The 26,791-nt window shown below is 38.4% G+C and overlaps 2 protein-coding genes across 2 annotated transcripts in view; one reads left to right on the top strand and one right to left on the bottom strand.

Moving 5' to 3' along the window:
• The window catches only part of DOCK1 (dedicator of cytokinesis 1), a 549,703-nt gene that overhangs the window by 171,645 nt on the left and 351,267 nt on the right, over window positions 1-26,791 (top strand). The window lies entirely within an intron of this gene.
• INSYN2A (inhibitory synaptic factor 2A) overlaps window positions 1-26,791 on the bottom strand; it is a 57,359-nt gene that overhangs the window by 5,816 nt on the left and 24,752 nt on the right. The window contains exon 2 of the mRNA XM_077820983.1: window positions 17,591-17,662. Within this exon, the coding sequence (XP_077677109.1) occupies window positions 17,591-17,662 (72 nt within the window). The remainder of the gene's footprint in view (window positions 1-17,590; window positions 17,663-26,791) is intronic.

Here is a 26,791-nt window from a genome sequence, read left to right as displayed (position 1 = left end):
GAGTGTCCTAGGGAAGCAGTGGGGGCAAAAGACCTATCTGGCTTTAAGATTAAACTCAATAAGTTTATGGAGGAGATGGTATGATGGGATAACATGATTTTGGTAATTAATTGATCTTTAACTATTCATGGTAAATAGGCCCAATGGCCTGTGATGGGATGTTAGATGGGGTGGGATCTGAGTTACTACAGAAATTCTTTCCTGGGTATCTGGCTGCTGAATCTTGCCCATATGCTCAGAGTTTAGCTGATCGCCATATTTGGGGTCGGAAAGGAATTTTCCTCCAGGGCAGATAGGAAGAGGCCCTGGAGGTTTTTCGCCTTCCTCTGTAGCATGGGGCACTGGTCACTTGCTGGAGGATTCTCTGCTCCTTGAAGTCTTTAAACCACGATTTGAGGACTTCAATAGCTCAGACATAGGTGAGAGGTTTTTCGCAGGAGTGGGTGGGTGAGATTCTGTGGCCTGCGTTGTGCAGGAGGTTGGACTAGATGTTCATAATGGTCCCTTCTGACCTTAGTATATATGAACACAGAACACTTCATTTTCAAAAAAACATGATTCAGCCTGCAGCTGAGCAGGACTTTGCTTTGAATTAAAGCTCTGTGCTACTACGGGTTGTGCTGGGGCTAGGCACCGGAACTAAGGGGAAGGAGTCTGTCTCTTCCGTGTTCTCGGTACTCCCCTCTGCTGATGCCCAGGCAACACGGGAAAGGAAAGTGGATAATTCCAATGCAGAGGAGACAAGAGCCAGAGCAGGGGGCATAGACTGGGACAGGGGCCTGGACGGGAGTGCAATACTGGGACTGTAGGCTGGTGGGAGGGCGGGGGCGGAGGGGCTAGAGAACCTGGGGATTGGGGTGGAAAGAGGTTGGGACTTCCTGGTTGAGAAGACCAGGAGTGGGAACCAGTGGAGACAGGGAATGTAGGTAGGGGGCAGGCAATTGGAGGTGGGGGAGCGGAGGGGGAAGAGAAAGATTGGATGAGGAGCTGGGAGGGGAGAAATTGGACAAGGGAGTGGAGGGGGAGGTGATTGGGAATGGCTGGCCAAAGGACTGGGGAATGAGCAGAAGGTTGAGAGTAGGGAGAGAGAAGGAAAGGCAGAACGGTCTGTGCCCACTAGAGCAGACTCCTCTCTGGAGCCTGGAACGGAACTTGTGATTTTTGAATCTCATCATTCATCTGTGAAACCCTTTGGCAGTGTATATCATCCCCTTCTAGTGCTAGTCCACACTGGATGAAAACCTGTTACTGCTATCAGCTACTCTTTCAGCTCAAATGGCAGAATGACCCATGTGGGGGTCAATATGATGTGACATGATGGCATTTCTGATTTTTCAGCTTATTTTTAAAAAAACCTAGTAAATTCTGCCTACGCCCTTATCCCTCTGTTAGAACATTATTAAAGGTGCATAATCAAGTAGGAAACCCCAAAATGAAGGTTCCCCCTCCCTTCTGCGTGTGGATTGAGACCGTCTTGAATTACATGAGCACATGCTCTTTTTTTCCCCATAGGACACCTGCCTCATTAAGTACACAGGATGGACCTGCTCTGGGAGTTAATCAAGGCTGTGTAGTGAAGAAGGCTGTTGTGTGTAGATCCTCTGCTACATTTATTGCAAAAGTTGGAAGGTGTGCAGTGATTGAGGCAGGGGATTGAAGGGAAAGAAAGGATGGTTTCATGGTTAAGGCAGTTGAATGCTGCCCTGGAAAACTGGATTCTATCCCTGACTTTGTCACAGAGTTCCTGTGTAATGCTGGGCAAGTAACACCAAACTTTTCACAGGCAGCCACTAATTCTTATTTTATGGGCACTTGACTTGAGACCTCAGGGTCTGATTTGCAGAAGTGCTGGGCACTAACAGTGCAACTGAGGTCAATGGGAGCTGTGCTTTGTACACAAGCAGTTGTTCAGGAGAGTTCACAGTTTCTCTGACAATATTAAAGGCAAACCAGCAAACTATCCTGACGGAAAGGAAAGATAAGAACAGTAAGAGGCCAATATGGCTCCATGAGAATGGTGTAATGACCTGAAAATTAAAAAGGAATCCTACAAAAAGTAGAAACATGGACAAATCACTAAAGATGAGTACAAAAGAACAGCACCAAGCATGTAGGGAAAAAGCAAAAGGGCTAAGGCACAAAATGAGGTATACCTAGCAAGAGACATAAAGGGCAATAAGAAGAGGTTCTATAAATACATTTGGAGCAAGAGAAATACAAAGGAAAGCGTAGGTCCTTTCTTAGCAGGGAGGGAGAGATGATAATGGATGACACCAAGAAGACTGAGATGTTTAATGCCTATTTTGCTTTTTTACACTGAAAAGGAAAAATTGTGACCAGATGCTTAACATAGATAATTATAATTAATATTAACAACAAAAGGGAAGTATTACAAGCCAAAATAGGGAAAGAACAGGTTAAAGAATATTTAGAAATGTTAGATGTATTAAAGTTGCAGTTCATCCTAGGGTACTTAAGGAACTAACTGAAATGATTTCAGAACCGCTAGCTGATTATCTTTGAGAAATCATGGAGATGGGTAAGGTCTCAGAGGACTGGAGAGGGGCAAACATAGCATCTCTCTTTAAAAAGGGGAAAAAGAGGACCTGAGGAATTATAGATCAGTCAGCCTAACGTTGATACCTGGAAAAATACTGGGACAAATTATTAAGAAATCAATTTGTAAGCACCCAGAAGATAATAGGATTATAACTAATAGCCAGCATGGATTTGTCAAGAACAAATGCCAATTTGCCAAGAACAAACTAATCTTCTTCTTTGCCAGGGTTACTGGCCTACTGGATAGAAGGAAGCAGTAGACATGATATATCTTGATTTTTAGTAAGGCCTTTGACACAGTCCCACATGACTTTCTCATATGCAAACTAGAGAAGTAAGGTCTAGATGTAATTACCATTTGGTGGGTGCAAAACTGGTTGAAAGACCATGCTCAAAGAGGAGTTCTCAGTGGTTTGCTGTCAAATTTGGGGTATGTATCTGATGGGGTCGTGCAGGGGTCAGTCCTAGGTAGTACTATTCTCTGTTTTCATTTATGACTTGGATAAGGAAATGAAGAGTCCGCTTGTAAAATTTGTGGAAGACAACAAGCAGGGAAGGGTTGCAAGTCTTTTGGAAGAGAGGATTAAAAGAATTCAAAATATCTGTGAAAAATCGGAGAATTGGCCTGAAATCAACAGGATGGAACTCAGTAGAGACAAGTGCAAAGTACTACACTTAAGCAGAACAAAAATCAAATGAACAACAACAAAATGAGGAATAACTGGCTAGGTAATCGTATTGCAGAAAAGGAAGTGGGGGTTATGGTGGATCACAAATTGACTGAGTCAACAATGTGATCTAGTTGCTAAAAAGGCTATTATCCTCTGGGGTGTATTACAGGAGTCTTGTCTGGAGGACTTGGAAGGTAATTGTCCCACTCTACTCAGCACTGATGAGGCCCCAACTAGAGTACTGTGTCCAGTTCTGGGCACCACACTGTAAGAAAGTCCAGTGAAGGTAGGAGAAGTAATCAGCTGTATCTGCAGCAAGGGAGATTTAGGCTATATATTAGGAAAATCTTTCTAACTACAAGGGTAGCTGAGATCTGGAACAGGCTCCCAATGGAGGCTGTGGAATCCCCATCACTGGAGATTTTTAAGAACAGGTTGAACAAACCTCTGTCAGGGATGGTATACGTGGTCATGCCGCAGTGCTTGAGGTCTCTTCCATCTCTATATTTCTGTGATTCTATATAAAGTGCTGTATAATGCTAGGCACTGTGAAAAATTAGGTCCTAGGCGTCTCAAATTGGGTATCCAAAATTAGTAGCTACTTTTGACTTTATAATCTGTCTGTGCTTCACTTCCCCATCTATAAAATGGGGATAATAATACCCACTCTTCTCACAGGTGTTTTGTGAAGATCAATTGTTGTGAAGCACTCAGATTTTATAGTGATGGGTGCCAGAGAAAAGCCCCTGAGGAAATTAATAATACTGTCTTCAGAGCAGGGTTTGAAGAATGTGCAGTAAAGAAGGGATTGGGCCCCACATTGAACCATGAGGATAAGATATGAATCCAGTGCCCTGAATTAGGCAAAATTCTGTGGAAAAACAGTTATATGATCATGCAATTAAAGACTGTCTCATAATGCATCTGCTCGGAGGGCCAAATGAAGGATCTACAGGCATTAGCATTACGAGAGGTAGTTGCTTTAATAATTTGCATTATATCATGACAACTTCATACAACCTCCCCTCCCCCCCAAAAAAATATTAAAAGAACATTATTTAAGTTGAAAAGTCAGGCTCTCAAAAGTTAGGAAATGCTGGCATTTGCTAACTTTTGAGTGCTTTGCAAGGTCGACAATGTCCTTTAATTTTGTATGCATATGTACGTGCACGCTCATGCGTTTGTAAGTGGCACAATATAATGCATACTTTGTGAAAGCATACATCTGTCATAATCGTAGTTTGTGTAAATTAGCGTTCCTCTCTCTCGCTTGACACGTCCCCCCCACCCACCCCCGTTTCATGTCGTATCTAATTTAGATTATAAACTCTTTAGGCAAGGAGCTTGTCTTTGTCTCTGTAAAATGCTACCCACGCCAATAGAACTACATACAAATGTTAAATATAAAGAAATATAAGGCAGCAGTCCCTTTAACCAATAACATTTATCTTTAATAGTAGATGTATAGCTACATATTTATACCAAAATTGCAATGAACAATCAGCAGGGATAGCAGCATGATTTGTAACTCCCCAGCAAGGTTACTCTAGGAATTGCCTCCATTCTAGCCTTTCATTTATCACTTCACGTCAAACTAGTTTCCCTCCTTCCTGATCCCCTTTTTTCTCCTTTCTCTTCACTCTTTTCAAGTAGGATTCTTGTCTTGTTTCTGATGAGGAGGAGTTCAAGCAACATAAGCGCCTTTAACTTTTAAAAGAAACTGTGGGTGAGTGTACAAATGCATTTTAACCTACATCTGCAGTAAAATGAAACCAATATATTACCTAAAGCATAGCTGGATCTTTTTTCTTTAGTAATAATTTTTTCCTCCTTTGGTTTCCTTTTGCTAATTTGACTAAGCTTTTTAAGATAACATATGCTTGTAGCAGTCCTTTATTAAAACAACAAAAAAGCATTCAACAGTAATAACCCCGAACACCGCAGGATCAAATATTGGAAACTGTAGTGTTTTCGATTATTACTGTAGAATACTTTTTTCATGAATGAATATATTTAAAAATGCTGGGAACAGAACAAGTTTTAAAATTACTGTTGATCATGTGTATGGTTTTGAGCAGAGAGTCTGCTGAGTCATAAACACTAGTTTCCCCCATATGGTATATGGGATGAGATCTAGCAACAAACTTGGAAATTCTGTTGGATTTACTCCTTATCTAAGAATCTTACATAATTAATACACATTGCTGAAAGAAATAAAATAGTAACAAACTGAAACATGTTGGTTGTTTACAAGGTAACAATTGAGAAATCATGTCTAAAAATAAATAATATTACAACAGTTTTGCAAAGCCCTCACTGACATTCTGATTTATTAAAAATGCTATGCCAATAGATTCCTCTGGTCTCTGCGATACTGTCTGTGAGGTTGCATTCTGATGCAGTGTGCTGGAGGAAAGCATGGCAGTATCATGGGTAATTTGTGAGAGATACCAGAGGATGGCTTTGGGTGATGGCTTTTTCAGATTGGGGTACTGTATGGGTCTAATTTCTCATCCCTCCTATTCATTGTGTATTTAAGGCCATTAAGAGGGTTAGTGGAGCGACATGAGCGGCAATGTCCTTGTTCAGCAGTCAACTAATTCTGTGACTAGGTTTCCTGGCATGGTTGATGCATTGGCAAAGGTTATCTGTGTATCCTTCTTACACTTTTAAAACTAATATTAGTGAGATTAGAATCACGCCTACTTTTAGGCTTGGAAAGATTTGTTTTTTTACTGGTAAGTAAAGATCGATAAATGTCGTATTATCCTATATCCACAAACTGATGAAAAAATATTTCCACTGATGATGACTGAAATTTACAGATAGGTAAGATGAGAAAATGCTGCTTGAGAACTTACTAGCATTTGATTTTACGACTATTTACTTTGTATATTTTAAAATACAACATTAAAAATTTGTGTTAATGGTTATAAAGCTTAAACTTTTTGAATCTGTGTCTACTGTCATTAAATAATTGTCTGACCCCTCTCCATAATTTTTCACATCTGTGAAAATTTAAATAACCAAAAATAGAAAAACTGGTTAAAAATAAGTATTGGTAGTATCCACAAAATAACAAAAAAATTGAATTCTGCCAAGCCTGCCTACTTTACAGCTTCATGTAGTCATTGTTCTGTAGTCTGCACTGGCTGTTAATTTCTGGATAGAGTTTAAGGGCCCTTCCTATTCTACAGATTGTCTCTGTTATTTGGTACAGTACCATAGGAATTACAATCAGCAGACATGCTTAATTTAGCAGCATCTCTGATTAAGTAAGAATGGGGCTGAAGAGGAAGGTATTTTTCTGATGGGCTCTGAATTCGGGATCTTGTCCCTTCCTTCGTGTCCCAGAACCCAGATTTGTTAACCTGTGGACATGATGACAATGTGGAGAAGTTAGATGCATGGTTACTATTAAGGGCAACTATTATGGCATTGTGAGTATATTGTTATATATTTTAGTATTACTCATTTTAATTATTGTAAGGTGTCTAGAGCAGGGTATGGGTGCTATCAAAAGTTGAAATCATTTATTTTTGTTTGTTTCTCAATAGCCTGAATATGAAATGGGCTTACTTTACAACAAAAAGAGATTTTAAAAAATTGTTATAAACTATTAATCCTGCAAATTTAGGATCAGAAAACCAAGCAGATTTGTTTCCTTCTAGCATATCACTGTTAATAAAGGTTCTGCGGCATTCCGTTACATCTGGGGCATCCCATTGCTGTCAGTGGGGTTGCACAGGTGCAAGTGGTTCTGTAATTGGGATTATTCTGCTAATGCACTAGAAGAATTAGCATACTGCTCACCCATAGCTATGCTAGCTCTGCCGGACTAATGGTTAAGAGTAGCAAAAATGTACTTTTCTCATTCACGTGAATGAATATGACTTAGTGTGTAAAGGGAGCAGATCTGTTCAATAAGAAGGTACCATTTTCAAATGGTTTTTTCTCAGATCAGAACTACACTTCAGAGGTGATCTGTGTAACTAAAGTTACTAAACTTCAGTGGCCTTAACAGTATATTGAATGCTCCAATAGCCAGACTGAGAGGCATTTGAAACCTGCTTTCCCATGTCACTTCCTAAGCAGTTTTTCTGCTTTTTTTTGGTTATCTCTCTTTTTGGTTCATAGCTCAAGAGAACGTGGGGTTTTGCCACTGACTTCATCTCTGGAAGTAAACATGATGTATCCTGAATTTTTGGAAGTGATAAGCCTCTGTAGCCTCCCTTTCAGTGGGAGATGAAGGTGCTCAACTCTTCTGTAAATCAGAATATAAATTTATATAATGATGTTCAATAGAATATTCCCAAAATACTTCCTAAAACACTTACATTTTGTGTGTGTGTGTGTGTGTGTGTGTGTGTGTATATAAAAGAAAACCTTAAAACTAAATATTGAAGACATTAATATAAATTGACCAAAAGAATTTAGCATTGTTATTTGCTCTAGATCCAATTAAAAAAAAGCACTCACACTTGCTTAAAACTAAGCCTGTGTTTAACCACTCTCCTGAATAGGGGTGTTTTCCTTTCCTACTTTACTTTACCATATAAGATAGCTATGTTTATGCACTGATCAGGAAACTGTAGAATACTGAGCCACAACTGTCAACATTTATCTCAAGTATTTTTTGTTTTTGTTGGCTTAAGTCCAGAGTTGAATTATTTTAGAATGTATAGCTCTTAATTTCATCTATTTGACTAAATTAAAAAAATAAAAACCCAAGCATCCCCCTGATGTGGAGAACTATTGAACTGATGGATCATTCCAATGATTGGCACTGGATTTCAAAGATTTTTATTTGTACGCCTTGTTAAAATTATTTACAAGTAAAGGTGTCTGATGACAGTTTGGAGGATGAGGCTAGGAGACATTGTGTATATTAAGGAGTTTGGCAGTCTCTTACACATTTAATAAAATCACTACACAATTTGGCCTGTTGTACTGTAGTTGGTGTAAGAGTGGGGCATAACTAGGAGAGCCAGGACTTCAGTGCAATCATGATCAAGCTGCATTGACAACACTGTTTGGAGAATCTTTTTGTTCCTAACTCTATCTATTAGCCAGTACTATTTATCTTTTTAATCAGCCCTATGAATTTAAACATATATACTTGGCAAGGTAAAAACAAGGATGTGTGTGTACACACAGGAGCATGCAGTGGAACTGTAGGTATATTTGCAGTTACTGAAACATTTATTGAGAATACCTCATGTGGCTTGGTTACAGTCAGTTCCTAAAATACTTAAGGCCTAATGTAGTGCCTTTTGTATGTTCACTTGATTACCTAATATGTGACATGAGTACACATTAAGGCCTGGATCCTGCAAGTGTTTACATGCTTGCTTAACTGATGTGCACAAGTAGTCCGATTGGAATGGGAAGAGAAGAATATCTGAAATACCATTACACTTCATTCACCACCCCACCCCCGCCATTTCTAACTTACCAAAAATATATTTTTTAATTAATTGGACTCATTGGGGCTACTCATGTGTAAGTTCTTTGAAGCTTTGGAGCCAAAGTGACTAGTTGCTTTTGAAAATACAGGCCAACAGATTTATATCAAAATTTTAAAATTACACAGTTTTAAATTGAATATTAATACAAGTATGTTTGATACTTCACAAACAAGCGATGCACATGCAGTTGGTTATGCATATATATTGGCAGTTTTTCAGTCTATCTACTTACTTTTTTCTTCTTTTCTCTATCCCATATTGACTTTAATTTAATAGACCTTTTCCTAGACTTCTGACATTGATAGGTAAGGGAAACTTAGTTCTGTGAGGATTTTCTGCTATCTAATTAGCTTTTTTGTGATTTTTAACCTATGAACTTGTTTCATTTGCTGCTGTTGTATTGAGAGGATTAAATTTCATAGACTTGAATAATCTATTTTCAATTCAGTTGTCAGAACTCAACATCAGAAGAACTTTAATACCAAGGACAAAACTTGTTTAAAATAGCAAATACAATTTAAAAATTTTGTAGGAGTAGAAAATGTCTGCATTATTGGTTGATGTGGCTTTCAGTAATATTTCTCAATAACTACAGTTCTATAGTCTGGTTTAATCAGGTTTTTTTTTCTCTGCAGAAATTGACTACTAATCTGGTTAATAAAAGAATCTTTCCAGAAGCTAAAATAACCTTGAATGGACTATATAGAATACTTCTGACCTATGTGAAATCTATTGTGAATTCTGTAGGATGTTCCCAGTTTCATATTATTCATGATAAATGCCTAAGAGTAATGCACAAAATATTAAACAGAAGGCTAATTTGCCCCACATTGATTCATGTTGTTAAAGAATTTAAATTCACAAGTGATAATAATTTAAGCAGGAATGGAAAGGGCACTAAGAGATAATGACACAGGCTGCAAAGATTTTATTCCAAGTGGGCATTGGACATGATTGAATTGGCACAATTTCTGCTTACCAATACCATTACCTCCCTTAACGATAAGATTTCATTAGACTTTAGTTTTGAGTTGTCTTGATAGTGCACCATTTAATTTTTTTCTTGTTTTTATAATCTAATTCAGTGGTATACCTCCATTTGTAAAAGATAGCCAATTCTGAAAGGATGTATTTGTGATCTCATATTTTGTGATCTTAATACTAATGGAAGAGATTTTCTATACTTGAACATTTGATAAAGCAAAATGAACACTTGAATTGTTAAGTTTATTTTACTACTTAAAATTGGGATTTTTGACTATTTTCATTATCCTATATGTGGTCTAGAACTTAGTGTCATTCCATAGTATGCTGAATATTTTTATGTTAACTAAATGTTAGTCTATTGCTATGTAATAAGAGCTTCATATTGATTCTTTAAGGGTTATGGTGGTGGAGCTCTCTGTTAATAGAAGTTTGACTTTGAACTTAAAGCATAAAGTAGGCTAACCTCTGTAGGTTAGTAGTTTGCATCACAAAACCTTTGTATGATTTAGCACAATTGAATCATGAGAAGTGTAGTGACAGAATAGTGGTACTACACTGGCAGAACCCGTTGTTATATTTACACAACCATCTACCTACACTCTCCAGGTCTAACAAGATAATTTTTCACTTGCATTAAAGATAATGAAGAATTGACATGTGCTATAAATAGGGAGATGTAGTTAAGTTTGCTTATCTTGTAAAATGGGAGAAAGTAAACAGTAGTATGTCAGTGTTTTTAATCCCTGTCAAACTGTTTAGTTTACTTCTAATACCAAAAATAATTGGGGCTTGGGGAAAAGAAGATCTTAAATGTGTATTATTGCCCTACCGATATCTATAGAGACTTCAATTTTGGGCCCTCCCATTCTCTTTGTAGTAACTAGTGGGAATGTATGTGCCTGTACGATACAGTACAGTCTGTGTATCCAGTGAACACCTGTTTCACTGTCTATTTTTCCATGGCATTTTTGAAGGAAAAGAGACCTCTGTTTCCCCTCTCATTGTTATATAGTTGACTTTCACTGGAATTTGGCATAGAGAATAATAGCAGGATATGGCCTGTTTTATCCAGCTGATGCTTATAATAAAAACCTGTATGTACAAAAGACTACATATCTAAGTGTTGTCAGGTAAACTTTGCTATAAAAATTTGGTCTAAGTCCACATTATAATGTTAGAATTTCAAGAAAACTGCTATTACCTTTACTCAAAAGGTAAAAATCAAATATATTCTCTTTTAAAAAGTGTTTAACTTTTCAATACACAGTAGAGCTTTCCCTCATATGATTTATCAGTTATCCATTTATTTAAAAGGGGGAAAAGTGACTTAAAAGTTTTTTCTCTCTTACTTTTTCCTCTTCAAAAGTATTAGTGATTCACTCTTATCAGTGTGAAAAAAAAATCTAAAAAGTTACAAAAGTAATAGCAATCTCTGTGGAAAATGTAAATTACATATTGGCAAATATCGTATTAGTAACGCAAACTTAAAACGTTTGCTAAAATACTCGGTATATTTTGACAATCTACAAATTCAAGAAAAAGATAAAAACTTAAAGTACTGAATCATTTTTAATCTTCTTCCATGTCATGATGGTCTTTAATTAGACTTCAGCTATTAAGCTAGATCACATTAATATTTTTAAAATGTCATCTTCAGAAAAAAGTTAATTACATTAATCAGTTCTACATTCCAGTTTCTCAGTACTGCTGCACTTGACATTACTGGATGCAGTTGGATAGTCAGCAGGGCAATTGATTCATTGCTGTAAATGTGCTGTTCTGCTTCACTTAAACCAGTTTAAAAAATAAAGAGGGGATTGCTTATTTGAGAAACTCACACATTTTCTACTGTTATCCTGTTTAAACTTGAACATGCTCTTATATTACACACAAAAACTATGTTAAGAGAACATAAAGGTTGCCAAGTCAAGTACTCTAAATTTAGGGACTGCCAGATTTAAGGTTCTTTGTACAACGTTATTTGTCCCCCTGGTGCCTATGCATTATGAGGTTATCTTTAATTATGAGATCATATACTATTTTTTCCATTCAGTACACTGGATGTGTGGTACTCATTGCATGAGCAGCTTTTTAATATTTTGTTTTATCCCCTTTATTCTATACATAGCCCTATGCTTTACTTACTGCACACTGTGCAAACCAGACATGCCAAACCCGCGAAAAGAAATGCAGAAATTGGGCTTGTTTTTGGCTTAATTGGCTTGTGAGTTGCTTGTTGGCTAATTTTTGGCTTGTCGCTTGTTTGGCTTGTAGCTTGTTGCTTCTTATTTTTGATCAGCTCCTGGTAAGCGGGGGAGAGAGTCAGAGTGCACAGTGGGGCCACTACAGTCCAGACTGCACGCCAGGGGGATCTAGTCACATAGAGTTTTGGGGTTCTGAGGGATTGGCTTGTTTTGGCCTTGTTTTGAAATGGGATTAGCTTGATTTTTGGCTTATTGTGAAAGTCGGGGTGCTTATTTACCGCGTGAAAGTTGGCAACTATGATGCAAACCCTTCTCTGAAGACCGAATTATTAATTTTCTTAATTTTTTTTTATAGCACGTATCAGCGTAACATCGGAGTGCTTCACAAATATTAATTAATTTATTTTCACAACACTGTCTGAAATGAGGGACTATTATCCCCATTTCACAATTGGAGGAACAGAAGAATTATGGTCAAAAGTGTACATGAATTTTGGGTGCCCAATTTGAGACACCTAAGGCCTGATTTTTCAGAGTACTTAGCATTTTACATGTTCAAAGCACAGCTTTCATTAACGTCAGTTGAAGCTGTGAATGCTCATCACCTCTACAAATTGGATCCCAGGGGCTCAAGTCAGTCACCAAGAAAATGAACACTCAATTAGTGACCACCCGTGAAATGTTTGGACATTTTGTTCCAGCAACACACAGTAACTCTGTGGCAGAGGCAGGAATTTCTTACTGCATTCCCGTTTCAGTCACTAAACTTCAAACTTCTACAACAAATGAGGTAGACGTCCCACAGACAACAGTCTCCTTCACTACATAACCCATCCCCAGAACATCCTGTACACTGAATGAGGCAAGAGTCCTGTGGGGGGAAAAAATTGTGTTTGTGTAATTAAAGACTATCATAATGCAGACACTGAAGGGGCAAATTAATGTTACACACACATACTTAATTCTGCCATTTCCTGTCTTCTGAGTGCCTGCCTTTACCTTGTGTGCAACCTTAATGTTCTTTGAACATACTTTCTTGTGTATAATTTTCTAGATTTAAAAAAAACAAACTCATTATCTGGAATCATATTGCCCCCTAGGAGGTTCATAAGCAGAGTTGGAAACTTTCAATCCACCACACAGACCCCTGCCACTTGAGCTAACCAAGTAACTGATAGCAGTAGTAGGTTTTCACCCTTTCTGTGGACCAGCACTAGAGGGGGATGAGACATTTTGCTAATGGATTTCACTTATTTTGCTGACAGAGGAATGGTGAGACTCAGGAATACTGGTTTCCAGTCCAGATTCAGGAAGGTGAAGTGTTCTCTATTGGTCACAGACTCTCCTGCTCCTGTTTTTCTCAACCCAGTCCTGACCCCTTCTTTCCCATTCCCCTGTAGCCTGTCTATATCTCAGTCCTTTCCCCCCTATCAGCTCATTTTGGGATGTATAAGTAGGGGCATAGCGAGCAGATCGAGGGACGTGATCGTTCCCCTCTATTCTACATTGGTGAGGCCTCATTTGGAGTACTGTGTCCAGTTTTGGGCCCCACACTACAAGAAGGATGTGGATAAATTGGAAAGAGTCCAGCGAAGGGCAACAAAAATGATTAGGGGTCTGGAACAATGACTTATGAGGAGAGGCTGAGGGAACTGGGATTGTTTAGTCTGCAGAAGAGAAGAATGAGGGGGGATTTGATAGCTGCTTTCAACTACCTGCGAGGTGGTTCCAGAGAGGATGGTTCTAGACTATTCTCAGTGGTAGAAGAGGACAGGACAAGGAGTAATGGTCTCAAGTTGCAGTGGGGGAGGTTTAGGTTGGATATTAGGAAAAACTTTTTCACTAGGAGGGTGGTGAAACACTGGAATGCGTTGCCTAAGGAGGTGGTGGAATCTCCTTCCTTAGAAGTTTTTAAGGTCAGGCTTAACAAAGCCCTGGCTGGGATGATTTAATTGGGGATTGGTCCTGCTTTTGAGCAGGGGGTTGGACTAGATGACCTCCTGAGGTCCCTTCCAACCCTGATATTCTATGATTCTATGATTCTTTGTCTAAGTACCTGTTTTTCCCTCCTCTCAACAGATCCAAATCTCAATCTCCTTGCCTAGCCACTCTGCTTCCCCTTTCTTTTCCCCTGGGCTATTCATTTGATCTCAGTCTTCCCCTCCCAGTCTTCTTGCACAGCCAGCATATTTTTCCCTAATCTTGATCTCTGAAACAGGTGAAGCATTTTTGCTAAAACTTTTAATCTCAGACACTGCCTGTCATTGAAAATTTCAGCCCAAATGATTGAAATTAGGCGAAGTTATAAGCAACTGAAACCAGGGTCTTGTAATGGGAAGCATCAAGCCACTTTAGATGGAGTTACCAGAACCACCTATAGTGAACCATTTTAAAGTAAATTTCTCTATTAATTTCCTATAAATTATAATAAATATAATGGGTGTAAAGTTAAAAGGAGGGGCTGTGTGATTTAGCTAACTTCAATGGTAGAACTATTATGGTATATTGTACAGCAGGCATATAGGATACTGACAATAGATTGCAAGTTCATCCTTCTACATTGCACCATCTAGTCCTGATCCAGCTCCCACTGAAGTTAGCAGAATGATATCCATTTATTTTAATGGGAGCTGGACAGGCCCTTAGATATAGAGACTAATTATAGGGTAATTAACCTGTCATTTTGTTCTTCAAATCCTTGCTCCATAAACATCTTAATGTCCCATATTTTTTGTATCAGAGATGCTTATCTACAGCCTTTCTGCCTGAAGGGTTGTAGGCTTAATTGTTAATTCTAGTAGATGTACACTGACTAGACTATTGTGTGCAATACTATTACTGTTATACTGCACTACTGCATTATGTATGTGATTATGGTTCTTAGCTGCATGTGAAATGGAAGTACTGAGTGGTTGGAACTGTCTATTGGAAATAAACATAGTATTTGTTTTCTTAATTTTTCTTCTTTTTAAAACAGATGAAACAAAATCAGAGCTCTTTATTGTTTAAGGCTAGATTTTAATTTTGCAGTCTGCTTTGAGCAAGGGGTGGTGCACAGCTGCCCAGCCTCCAAAGCTGATCTGAGAGCAAATTGTGGCTGTGTTAGTTATACTTTTTCTTCTTCTCTCCCCCCTTGCTTAGAGGAAGAATACCTAATTTGCTCTGCCCCACTTCATACAGCAACATCCTCACCACCCTCCTGTCTCCACGTTCATGATCATAGGTAGCTGCTGAGCAGAGAAGATGGAACTGGGGACTTCTGCTCTTTGTCCACTCTTCATTCACTTGTTTGCAGGGAGGGAAAATTGGGTAGATAGCCCCAGTTCCTCCCCCTCGTTGTGGGTCACAGTCTGAACAGGACTACGTAGAGAAATGAGGTGTGCAAGTCATTATTTCCCTGCATGACTGAGTAAGGGGTGTAAAAAACTAGCTCATAATTAATAGGCTTGTTGCACATTTTCTTGTGAACACAGTTCCCTGAATCCCTGAAATAACTTTCATAAGCATCTCCTGGACAGGAGACAGAAAAGGAGTTCTTGATAGGATGATAATTTAATTCTGAGACACACTTTTTAATGTTACTTGCAATACATGAAGACATCCAATGGTTTTATGTAGCCTTCACTACAATGGGATGACAATAACTGTGTGGTCAGTATAAAACACCTTATAAAAGTCATGACATAGCCCTGTCACACTCATTGATTGTTGGAGCACTTCATTACAGAGTAGACTGGATTTAAGCTGTTCAGCAAAGCGATACGATAGTCTGCAGAAATAAGCTATGTATGCAGTAAATCCAAACTGTCTTCCACAATTTTATATTTAGCATCATAAGACTTGTTTTTGAGGTAGTATGAAATGCATGTTTACAACTTGTGCACGCTGATTTCTCTCTAGTGATTAAAACATCCAGTGTTACAATAAATTTGGAAACTTTCTTGCTGTTGCAGAACTCTCATCTCATGTTAAAGGTTCCGGTAAAGAAATCTGTTAATTTCATAGCCAAATTTGTTGCTGTCCATCAGTTGCTCTGATGGTACAAAATACTGCTTACTTTATTCTAATTGGTTGTGATCTTGAAAACAACCCAATGCTTAACTTGAAGCATGTGAGCGGCAACGTTATTAAACATGCACATGTGTATGCAGAAGGCAGTGGTTCATCCTAATGAAGTTAGTGGTGCTATTCAAGTTAGGCAAGCAAGGTATGTCCTGTATACTTTAATTTGGACTTCTCTGTATTTGATCTACAGTACAGAATGCGTGGCAATGAAGTGTCATTTTTCCACGTCTAGTGCATGCCTGTCTGATTATGATCTGTGCTATAAGGTCTGGCCAATACTACTTCCTCAATCCTAATGCAGGATTGCTATGAAAAGCTATTCTGAAATATTTTGCTGCAAATCACATAGTACAGAAAATGCTATATACCCTCAGCAATATTAAAATGAAACCCACTAGTATTAATGCTTGGTACAGTTTGGCATCAGAGGGGGGTACATTGTTAATCCAGTTTTACTTGTAAATCATAAACCTGAGAAATAAATGATGAATCTTATGATGGTTAAGAATGATCTTAACACTTACACAAAAGGTTCATAAATGGTGTGTTAAATATAGAATTATTCATTTTAGAAGTCAATCTGAAGTGGCAACAACTAGAGGTGCAGGATTTTTTTTCTGAGAAACTTTACATAGAACATGCATTGCAGTGCAAATGTAATGGATTTTGTGCAGAAACCTGTAGACTTTCATATATCCTTCTCTGCAGAAAGTTTGCTTGTGAACGGTCTCCATGGAACAATAACTGTTTGGTGATGGCAATCCTGATAAATAATATGATGTTTGCATTAATTCATTAAGGGCTTCAGTTTGGGAAAAAAGGTATTTCAAGTGATTGCTACGAGGTAAAGTTTTTGTTTGCTTTGTTTAATTTTAGGTGATGCTTAGGTTGAGATCTGGGAGCAGTGGAAACTCCTTTCTTTTTGCACTGGTTTGACTTTAAGATCTGAAGTAATTTTGTATGTAGAAGATAGGCTTACAGCCTGTGTAAATGGAGTGGGTTAGGGATGCAGAGCTGCTCTGCAGCCTCTCCCTACTTCAGAGGGGTAATGGTCACTAGTATAGGTACATGCATATCCAATGGCCAGATCCCATTCTCTCTGCTGCCACAACTCGTTCTATGGCAGTTCCAGAGAAGCCTCCCATGAAGATCAGCTGTGTGGCACATAGGTGCCAGAAACCCCTCCTGCTCCCTCCTCAAGTGCAGTGCAATTGCACCTGTTCCACCACATTCAGGGTCTTCTCTAGGACCTTTGGGTATTTTTTCTGAATAAGAGTAGTGCTGTAAGATTGTATAAGTTTTCTTTACAATGGTGAAAGATGCAAAATTACGCTAAAACCCTCCAGGTCACAGCGTGTTGCTTAAAACAGCCAGTTAAACTTGCAAAGCAGAGGTGAAAAGAATCAGCTTCATTCATGGATTATATGCATGTCCTATATTTTAGTTTTAATATTAAAAATATTTTATTCATTGAATTTTATAGTGAAATAAAGATTAATTTTCTGGTCTTTTATTTCTCCTTTCTTCTCGTTGAAATAGCAATTTATAATAGTGAATAACATTTGATCTTGCATTGGTGGATAAAATCATTACTTTCACTCAATAAAAAGTGGGAATATTAGAATTTTTAACCTACCTATAGATAATACATGCACTGTTCCTGCATGTGTCACAATTAGCTGTGTCTTGACCAGTCCGATATGAAAGCCTACAAAGATAAGAACATGACATCATTACAAGTGGTTGTTTTATCCTTTTTTTGTCCTCTATCATTGCTGTTCATTGTAACCAAAGCTTTAGTTTTGTTTTTTCCATTTTAATGTTGCTTATAAAACTCTAATTGTCTATAGGAAATAACACTGTCTAAAATTAGTGTTCTTCAACTTTGTTTGCAACATGAAGATGAGGGAATTTTGGAAGTTATGAAGAAGTTTTATTTAACCATTAAGGGAGGGAATGTAATGATTCAGTTCAGGTATACGTCTATGAACATTTCTATAGAAAACGCTGAGCAAACCAAATTATGTAAAAGCCAGCTTTTACCTTACTTTTTTTGTGCACCAAAATGCTGAGTTATCATTTTAATTGCCTCATTACTGTGCAATTACAAGACATAGCAATGGTGTTTTAACTACTTTTCTGTAAAGCCGCCTTAGAAATTCCAGTAAACCACAGAGGTTTCACTAGCAAGCATTGCACATGTATAATCTTTTATAATAATTGTGTAAGCTATCAATTTGTACTATTTAGATGGTAGCATTTTGGGGGGTGGGGGGGATTCTGCCTGTAAGGGGAGAAGGGCGCTGAAGGTTTTTTACAGTGATGATCTCAAAAATCAGCAAAAGGTAGCTTTCATAGTATTTCTCTTACCTACCTCCCCTGTGTGTAACTTCCATCTAATATTGTTGTGAAATGCATCAGAGACTTCTCTGAATGTCCCTTTCACACCAGGAAGCAAACATATTATGGGAGGATCTGTTAAATTTATGGAAAAAGTAGAATATCTGTCTGTTAGTGTTTGTTTGTTTGTTATAATTGCCTTCTGCTTTATGGGAAATTTTCTTACATGCATAATGGATTTTTAAATGGAAAAAAAGTTTTTATTCAGTGCCTATTTATGTTTCTTGTGCGACATAAAAACTCTACATTTTATGTATATATACAGAAAGTGAAATAAAATAGTTCAAACTGTCAGTGGATAAATATTAGTGGATATGGAATTCATACTACAGTAAAAGCTGTGTTATCCGGCACTTTACCAGCTGGAAAGATCTATAAACCGGCATTTCTGATCTTCATTGAAAGTCTGGTTTATAATCTGTTTGGCAGGGCCGGCAGGTTACCTACCTGGCTCCGCGTGGCTCCCCAGAAGTGGTGACATGTCCCTGCTGCTCCTAGGTGGAGGAACAGCCACGAGGGAGTGTGAGAGCGGGTGTGGGACGTGGACTATAGGAGGGAGAGTGGGAGGGGCCTCAGGGCAGGGTGTTGGGGTGCAGCAGGGAGTGTGGGGTGCCGGATCCAGTCAGTGCTCACCTCGGGCCATTCCCCGTAAGCAGCGACATGTCCCTGCTGCTGCTAGGCAAAGGCTAGGCTAGGCGGCTCTGCATGCTGCCCCCAACCCACCCTATCCCGAGCACTGGTTCCACAGCTCCCATTAGCCAGGAACTGCGTGGCCAATGGGAGTTGCGGGGGTGGTGCCTGCGGGCGGACAGAGTACACAGAGCTGCCTAGCCACGCCTCCGCCTCGGAGCAGCAGGGACATGTCGCCGCTTGCAGGGAGCCACCTGAGGTCCAGCACCCCACACCCTCCTCCAATGCCCCAGTCCCCTGCCCTGTGCCCCCTCCTGGACCCAAACTCCCTCCCTCTTAGTTAACCAGAATTTTTGATTCATCAGCACTCCCCATTCCCCCAACATACCCGATAACAAAGCTTTTACTGTATAACACTTTTACAAAGAAAAACCATTAATTATTGATACAGTCAACCTACCTTGAGAAAATTACAATGTAACACACAGGCTGTTTACCCGCAAAATTCCTTTCTGGTTATACTAAATGGGAAAATATTTAGTCAGTGAATGGAAGTGTTTATTTCTTATAGGTAATCATTTGAAGTACTCAGAATTTATTTAAAAGAATGCTGTCATTTTGGTGGTTGCATTATGTGCCCCCCATCCTCCCAAAAATATTTTTAAAGACCAGTATTAATGGAACTCCATTAAATTATTTTAATGTTAATCTTTATTCTTTTATAACCTCTGTGTAGCTTCCAGTGTTCTATTTATGCCCATTGTGGATAGAGACCTCCTTTCCTCTACTTCCCTGACAGACAAATTAAAAACAACACTCCCCCTCAAAACACTCCCCCATAACTACAGAAATCACTTTTGGTTTTCTTAAATTAGAGCTTTAATGTCAAATAGATTATTAAAGAGAAAATCTGAAGGACATTAAATACTCACCTGTAGCCATATCACTCAAACTACTCTACAGGTCTAATTCTAACATGAAGAATAAATGTTACTTAAGGAATTCACAACTTGAATTCATGGTGCTCCGCAAGAGACATACACACAGCATGTAGTCTCAAAACGGATATTTGCTTTTTCCTCTCTAAGCCTGTTCAACTGTTCCATTCCTTTGAAAGTCATCCTCAAAATAGCTTATCCAATCTGTCACTCTTCCCCTTGTCAAGGTTCCTTCCCCACTCTGAACTCTAGGGTACAGATGTGGGGACCTGCATGAAAGACCCCCTAAGCTTATTCTTACCAGCTTAGGTTTAAAGCTGCCACCACCAAAGTGTTGCACAAAGAACAGGGGAAGTGCCCACTTGGAAACGTCTCCCCACCCCCAAAATATCCCCCCAAGCACTACACCCCTTCTCCTGGGGAAGGCTTGATAAAAATCCTCACCAATTTGCATAGGTGAACCCAGACCCAAACCCTTGGATCTTAAGAACAATGAAAAAAGCAATTAGGTTCCTAAAAGAAGAATTTTAATAAAAGAAAAAGTAAAAGAATCACTTCTGTAAAATCAGAATGGTAAATACCTTACAGGGTAATCAGATTCAAAACATAGAGAATCCCTCTAGGCAAAACCTTAAGTTACAAAAAGATACAAAAACAGGAATATACATTCCATTCAGCACAACTTATTTTATCAGCCATTTAAACAAAACAGAATCTAACGCATATCTAACTAGATTGCTTACTAACTCTTTACAGGAGTTCTGACCTGCATTCCTGCTCTGGTCCCGGCAAAAGCATCACCCAGACAGAGAGGACCCTTTGTTTCTCCCCCTCCAGCTTTGAAAGTATCTTGTCTCCTCATTGGTCATCTTGGTCAGGTGCCAGCGAGGTTATCCCAGCTTCTTAACCCTTTACAGGTGAAAGGGTTTTTCCTCTGGCCAGGAGGGATTTAAAGGTGTTTACCCTTCCCTTCATATTTATGACACCCCTTCTTCTCTGTAGCCTCTGAGCTTGTCCACTGGATTGACTGAAGTACTTAAAAGATACTTTTCCCAGTCCAAAAGAAATTAACCATGTTTTTATTTAATTTTTGCTAATCAATCAGTGTGATCTAGAAAGCGGAGACTAGACCTGAGAGTCCGGAGACGTCTGTTCTCTGCCATTATTACTTAAAGTAGAACTATTTAGAATCTAATCTTTTGGGTGCAGGGATGGTCTTTCTGTTTTGTGTTCGTACAGTGCCTAGCACAATGGGGTCCTGGTCCATGAACAAGGCTCCTAGGCACTATGCTAATACAAATAATAATCATATAGCAAGTTGGAACCTCTTTGTGGCTCAGTTTCTTTATTAGTAAACTGGGACAATTGGTCTTAACGCATCCTCCTTTCTGAAGGACTTTTGAAATCTGTGAATGAAAAGAACTATCTTAAGTGTTAACTAAATTGCATCAGTAATGCTTCCAAGAACCTATTCAAGTTAACTTTTAATCCACGAGGTTCAAAATTTAGTAACAAAACCACTCATTTCATAAAATTCTCTTTTATGCATGTGGTAGTTATATGTACTATGCCAACATTACTTTCTAGGGAACCACTGTGTTTTATTAATTGCTTGTGTTGTCTGTCAGTCTGATGGCCTCATATCTTTCTCTGATGACATGTAAATTTTCCTTTCAAAGAGAATTTTAGAAACCACTGACTTTCAAATTGTCCCATAACACTTAAAAGTCAGCATGAAACACGATTTTTCCAGCATTATTGAAGAATTCAGATTTAATCTTCCACTCTAGAGATTACATATTTAACATTCTTCTTATAGATTTGACATTTAAAAATATGTACTGATGAATCAATAAAGACCATAAAGGATACAGCACATAAGTGCCAGCTGTTGTAATCTAGTTCAGAAGGCATGAGGCATTGCTGTCTGAATATGGATTTAAATGCGAGATGGAGCTTTTACAATAAAATGCTAACATTTTAACTGGACATGTGCATTAATCTGATGGTTATTCCACATTCTGAATACACAAGCTACCATCTTAATATATGACCTGAGTGTAAACATCAAGTGCTCCCATCTGTGTGCAACTTGAGAAAAGAAATCTAAAGTAGGACAACCAAAGCATCTGTCTATCTTGAGTTTGTTATATGCACTCAGTGTTGGATTATAGATTAACTAAAAAAATCAAAGAATAATTTTCATAGACATAGCATGTACTGTTTCTGGCCTAGTGATTAAGGATTTGCTATGGGGCAAATGGCAGGGAAGACGGGGAAGAGTAGCGTGTAATAGAAATCTGTTTCAAGCTGCCAAATACCTGGCCAAAACTTAGTACCATGTTTTGAACACATTTTTACTTAATATCGCTGAAGGACAATTAAATCAGTTGTGTGGCTTTTTAAGTTGTACTGTATTTCTGCTGTATAACTGCTATATATTTAGATCAGTTGTTTTCCAAAATTCAGCTGTTTCTAACACCATATTTGGCAGGCAATATTCTCTCTACCCATGCCTCCCAAGCCCCACAGTAAGCTATAGGTAGAGTCACTAGAAATCCATGCTAAAATAAAGCTTTGTATTGAGCTAGCTTTATTTTCTCAACATTGTAGCATGTGCAGTTTTCTTAAGATTTCAGAAGTATGGAGAGAACGCTCATGGGACTTTTAGCGTGGATTTCTAGTGACTATCTAAATATAGCTTGCTGTGCGGGTTGGGAATCAGAAAAAATGTGATTGAGAGTTAGGAATTATTTAAGAACACTTTATTAAACGACCAAAAAGCCACAACTGAGGAAGAAGGCTAAATTGATTAAAAAGCCAACCTGGTTTGCAGGGGAAGTGAAGGCAGCTATAAAAAAAAAAAACCCTAACAAATGGAAAAAAAGGGACATTGAAAATAAATATAAATCAGAAGCTAAAGATTGTAGAAAATTGATTGGGGAAACAAAAAGACACAGGGAGAAATCTGTGGCCAGCAGAGTTAAGGACAATAAGAAGGAGTTTTTAAAAGTGATTTAGGAACAAAAAGAATCCTAACACTGGTACTGGTCCATTACTAGATGGAAAAGGTAGAATTTTCAAAAGGCAGAAGTGTTCAATAAATGTTTTTTGTGTTTGGGGAAAACACAGATATAGTCATATAATATAACACTCTTTCCACTGCACTATCATTAAGGTTAAGATTTTGTTATGGTTCTTTTTAGTGAAAGTCATGGACAGGTCACGAGCAATAAACAAAAATTCATGAAAGCCTGTGACCTGTCCCTCACTTTTACTAAAAATAACTGTGACAAAATGGGGGTGGGGGAGGAGGGAAGAGGGTTCAGCACCCACCGCTTCTGGAGCTCCAGGGTCCCCACCTGCTGCCCAATGTAGCTGGGATCTGTAGGGGGCCCCCTCTTGCTGACAGCTCCAGCCCCAATACCTCAGTGCAGAAGCAGAAAATGTCTCGGAGGTCTCTGGAAGTTATGGCTTCTGTGACTTCCGTGACACAATCTTAACCTTAACTATATCTCAGGAGGATGTTAAACAGCAGGTCTGGATACCTTGCACCCAAGCTTTTAAAAAAGCTATGTGAAGAGCTTGTTGGACCATTAATGTTGATTTTTTTCAATAAGTCTTGGAACAGCAAGGAAGTTCCAGAAGACAGGAAGAAAGCTAAAGATGAGCCAATAGTTATAAAGGGTAAATGGGATGATCCGGGTAATAGTAGGTTGGTCCATCTGATATTGATCCCAGGAAGTATATTGGAGTGGCTGATATGGGACTTGATGAATAAAGAATTAAAGGAGGGTAATATAATGAATACTAATCAACATGGTTTAAGGAAAATAGATCCTGTCAAAGTAACGTCTCATCTTTTTTTATAAGATTATAAGTTTAGTTTATAAAGGCAACAATGCTGAAGTAATAAACTTCTGTAAGGTTTTTGGCTTGGAACCACATGGCATTTTCATTTTAAAAAAATAGAATGATATAAAAATTAGCATGGCACACACTCAGTGGATTAAAAGCTGACTGATAGGTCTCAAAATGTAGCTGTATACAGGGAATCATCATCAAATGTGTGTGTGCCTAGTGGGGTCTTGCAGGGATCAGTTCTTGGCACTACACTATTTAACATTTTTATTAATGACCTGGAAAGAAACATACAATCATAAAGTTTGCTGATGACATAAAACTTGGGGAAGCAATAAATAGTGAAGAGTATAGGTAACAGATACAAAGCAATGTGGATTGCTGGGTAAGCTGGGCTCAAGCAAACAATATACATTTTAATATGGGTAAATGTATACATCTAGGAACAAAGAACGTACGTACAGGATGGAGGACTCTATCCTGGAAAGCAGAGACTCTGAAAAAGATTTGGGGGTTGTGAATAATCAGCTGTACATGAGTTCCCAGTGTGACACTATGGCCAAAAGGGATATTGGAAGTTTTGGGTGTGTAAATGGGACTTCTGAGTTGGAGTAGAGAGGTTATGTTACCCCTGTATTTGATGCTGGTGCCACTGCTTCTGGAATACTGTGTCCAGTTCTGGTATCCTCAATTCAAGAAAGAGGTTGATCAATTACAGAGGGTTCAGAGAATAGCCAAGAGAAAGACTAAAGGATTAGAAAACATGCCTTATAGTGATAGACTCAAGGACCTCATTCTATTTAGCTTAACAAAGAGAAAGTTAAGGGGTGACTTGATTACAATCTATGCGTATATCTACACAACAAAGAAAAACTTGCGGCTGGCCTATGCCAGCTGACTCGGGCTTGTGGAGCCTGGGCTGTGGAGCTGTTTCATTGCTGTGTAGATCTCTGGGCTTGGGCTGGGACCTGAACTCTGGGATTGTCTCCAGCCCGAGCCAGAGCCCAGAAGTCTACACAGCAGTGAAACAGCCTGAGCCCTGTGAGCCTGACTCGGCTGGCACAGGTGAGCCGCAGGTTTTACTTTGCTGTGTAGACATACCAGTTAAGTGCTTACATGGGGAACACTTATTTAATATTAGGCTCTTCAGTCTCACAGAGAAAGGTATAGCATGATTCAATGGCTGGAAGTTGAATCTAGACCAAATCAAATGGGATATAAGGTGTAAAATTTTAACAGAGAGAATAATTAACCATTGGAATAACTTCCCGAGGTTGTGATGGACTCTCCATCCCAGACTGTTTTAAAATCAAGATTGGATGTTCTATAAAAGATGCTCTAGGAATAATTTGCGGGAAAGTTCTATGGCCAGAATTATACAGGAGATCAGACTAGATAATCATAGTGGTCCGTTCTGGCCTTGGAATCTATTAATGTAATTACACTCTGTGCACTCAAATCTATAAGGAAAATAGTACATACACAGTTGATTATTTTCTTTGTAACTAACTTTATTTACCAACCAATTTTTTTCTCACATAGCAAAGCAATGTTCTTTAATGAGGATCATATTTTTGAGACGTTTGAATTGTTAAATTAAAAATAGTTTGTTTATTCTTCATTAGCTACGGAAAATACAAACTTAGAATGGAAGTGCCATCTGATTCGTAACTACAGCAGGATGCTAAAATTCACATGCTTTTTCTTATATTGGAGTGACCTAGGTATTTCTCAGGTAGTTTGTTAGCTGGCTAAGACAGGATTCTGGAATGGTTGAAACAATGCAAGTTAAGTTCAATTATTTCTTCTAAGTTAGATATCCTTGACAGAAAGAGTTTATCTTGTTCACCTTGAAGCACTGGGATCATACTTTCTCATTTCCATATAATCATCTACTTAACAGAAAATTGCATGGAATTCATCTTGTTGCTATTCTCCTTCAGGCTGGAAAAGATGATGTTGTGCTTAACTGACAATTTCCTTGTAAAATCATATGCAATGAGGTCCTTTTAAAATATAAATCTCTTAAGAAATAGAGCTGTTAAAGATGACCTTTTCTTCCTTCCCAAACATACATGGAAATAGAAGTTAATGAACATGTTCTGTGTGCAGTGGGCATGTATACAAACGACTGTACTTTCAGTGGGTGTGTGGGGGGTGGGGAATGTTAAATTCAGCTGCTTTTATAAAAATTTTAATGGGGGGAAACGTTGCTTGAGATACCAAGACCCAAATTCACAAGAGACCTGGTTATAAACCTAGTAGCATCCATCCTTCAGTAATTATTAGAGCTGGTTGGAAATTTTCTATTGCAATGATTTTCCAACAGAAAATGCAGTTCTGCAAAATTGAAGTTTTTAAAGGAAAAAGTTTGATTTTTTTTCTTGTCAAATAGAAATTAAATATTCGATTTAGGATCTGTTCAACCTGAATCAGAATATTTCATTTTGTCCAAAAGACATGAAAGAAAGGGTCTTAAACTACAACTCCCAGGAGGAAATGTACTCCAGTGGGAAAATGTGGTTTAATGCTAAAATGATTCTAAGCATTTCAAATCATTTCAACAACCCAAAATTTGATTGAGAATGTTGACATGGGTGATGGGGGGAGTTTGAGCAAACTCTGTAAATGAAATATTTCAACATTTCCAAATTAAAATTTTTTGGCATTTTCATTCAACAATTTTTTTTTTTTTTTGAAACGTCAACTTTCTGTCTGATTTTGAGATGAAAAGAAATGTTTTCCATGGGACAGAAATTCTGAATTTCACTCAGTTCTACTAATTATTCTCAAGTGTTGGTTTCTGCTTGATGTCACTTGGCTTTTAGGAGTCCCATTGTCTCATCTTACATAAGAACATGGACAAGGCATCATATTTTTGCTGTAGTGGGGCATGGAATTCTCTTGCCTTTGGTGCAACAAGTTGCCTTGCTCAACTACTTCAATGAACATAGTTCACATACTCAGTGGAGTCCAGTCTCTTTCCCTTCCAAGAGCTAAAGTTTAGC

The sequence above is a fragment of the Eretmochelys imbricata genome, chromosome 7, assembly GCF_965152235.1.
Source record: "Eretmochelys imbricata isolate rEreImb1 chromosome 7, rEreImb1.hap1, whole genome shotgun sequence".
Taxonomy (NCBI): Eukaryota; Metazoa; Chordata; order Testudines; family Cheloniidae; genus Eretmochelys; species Eretmochelys imbricata.
The sequence above is the reverse complement of the archived record's forward strand: the minus strand, read 5'-3'. Positions and strand labels throughout refer to the sequence as shown.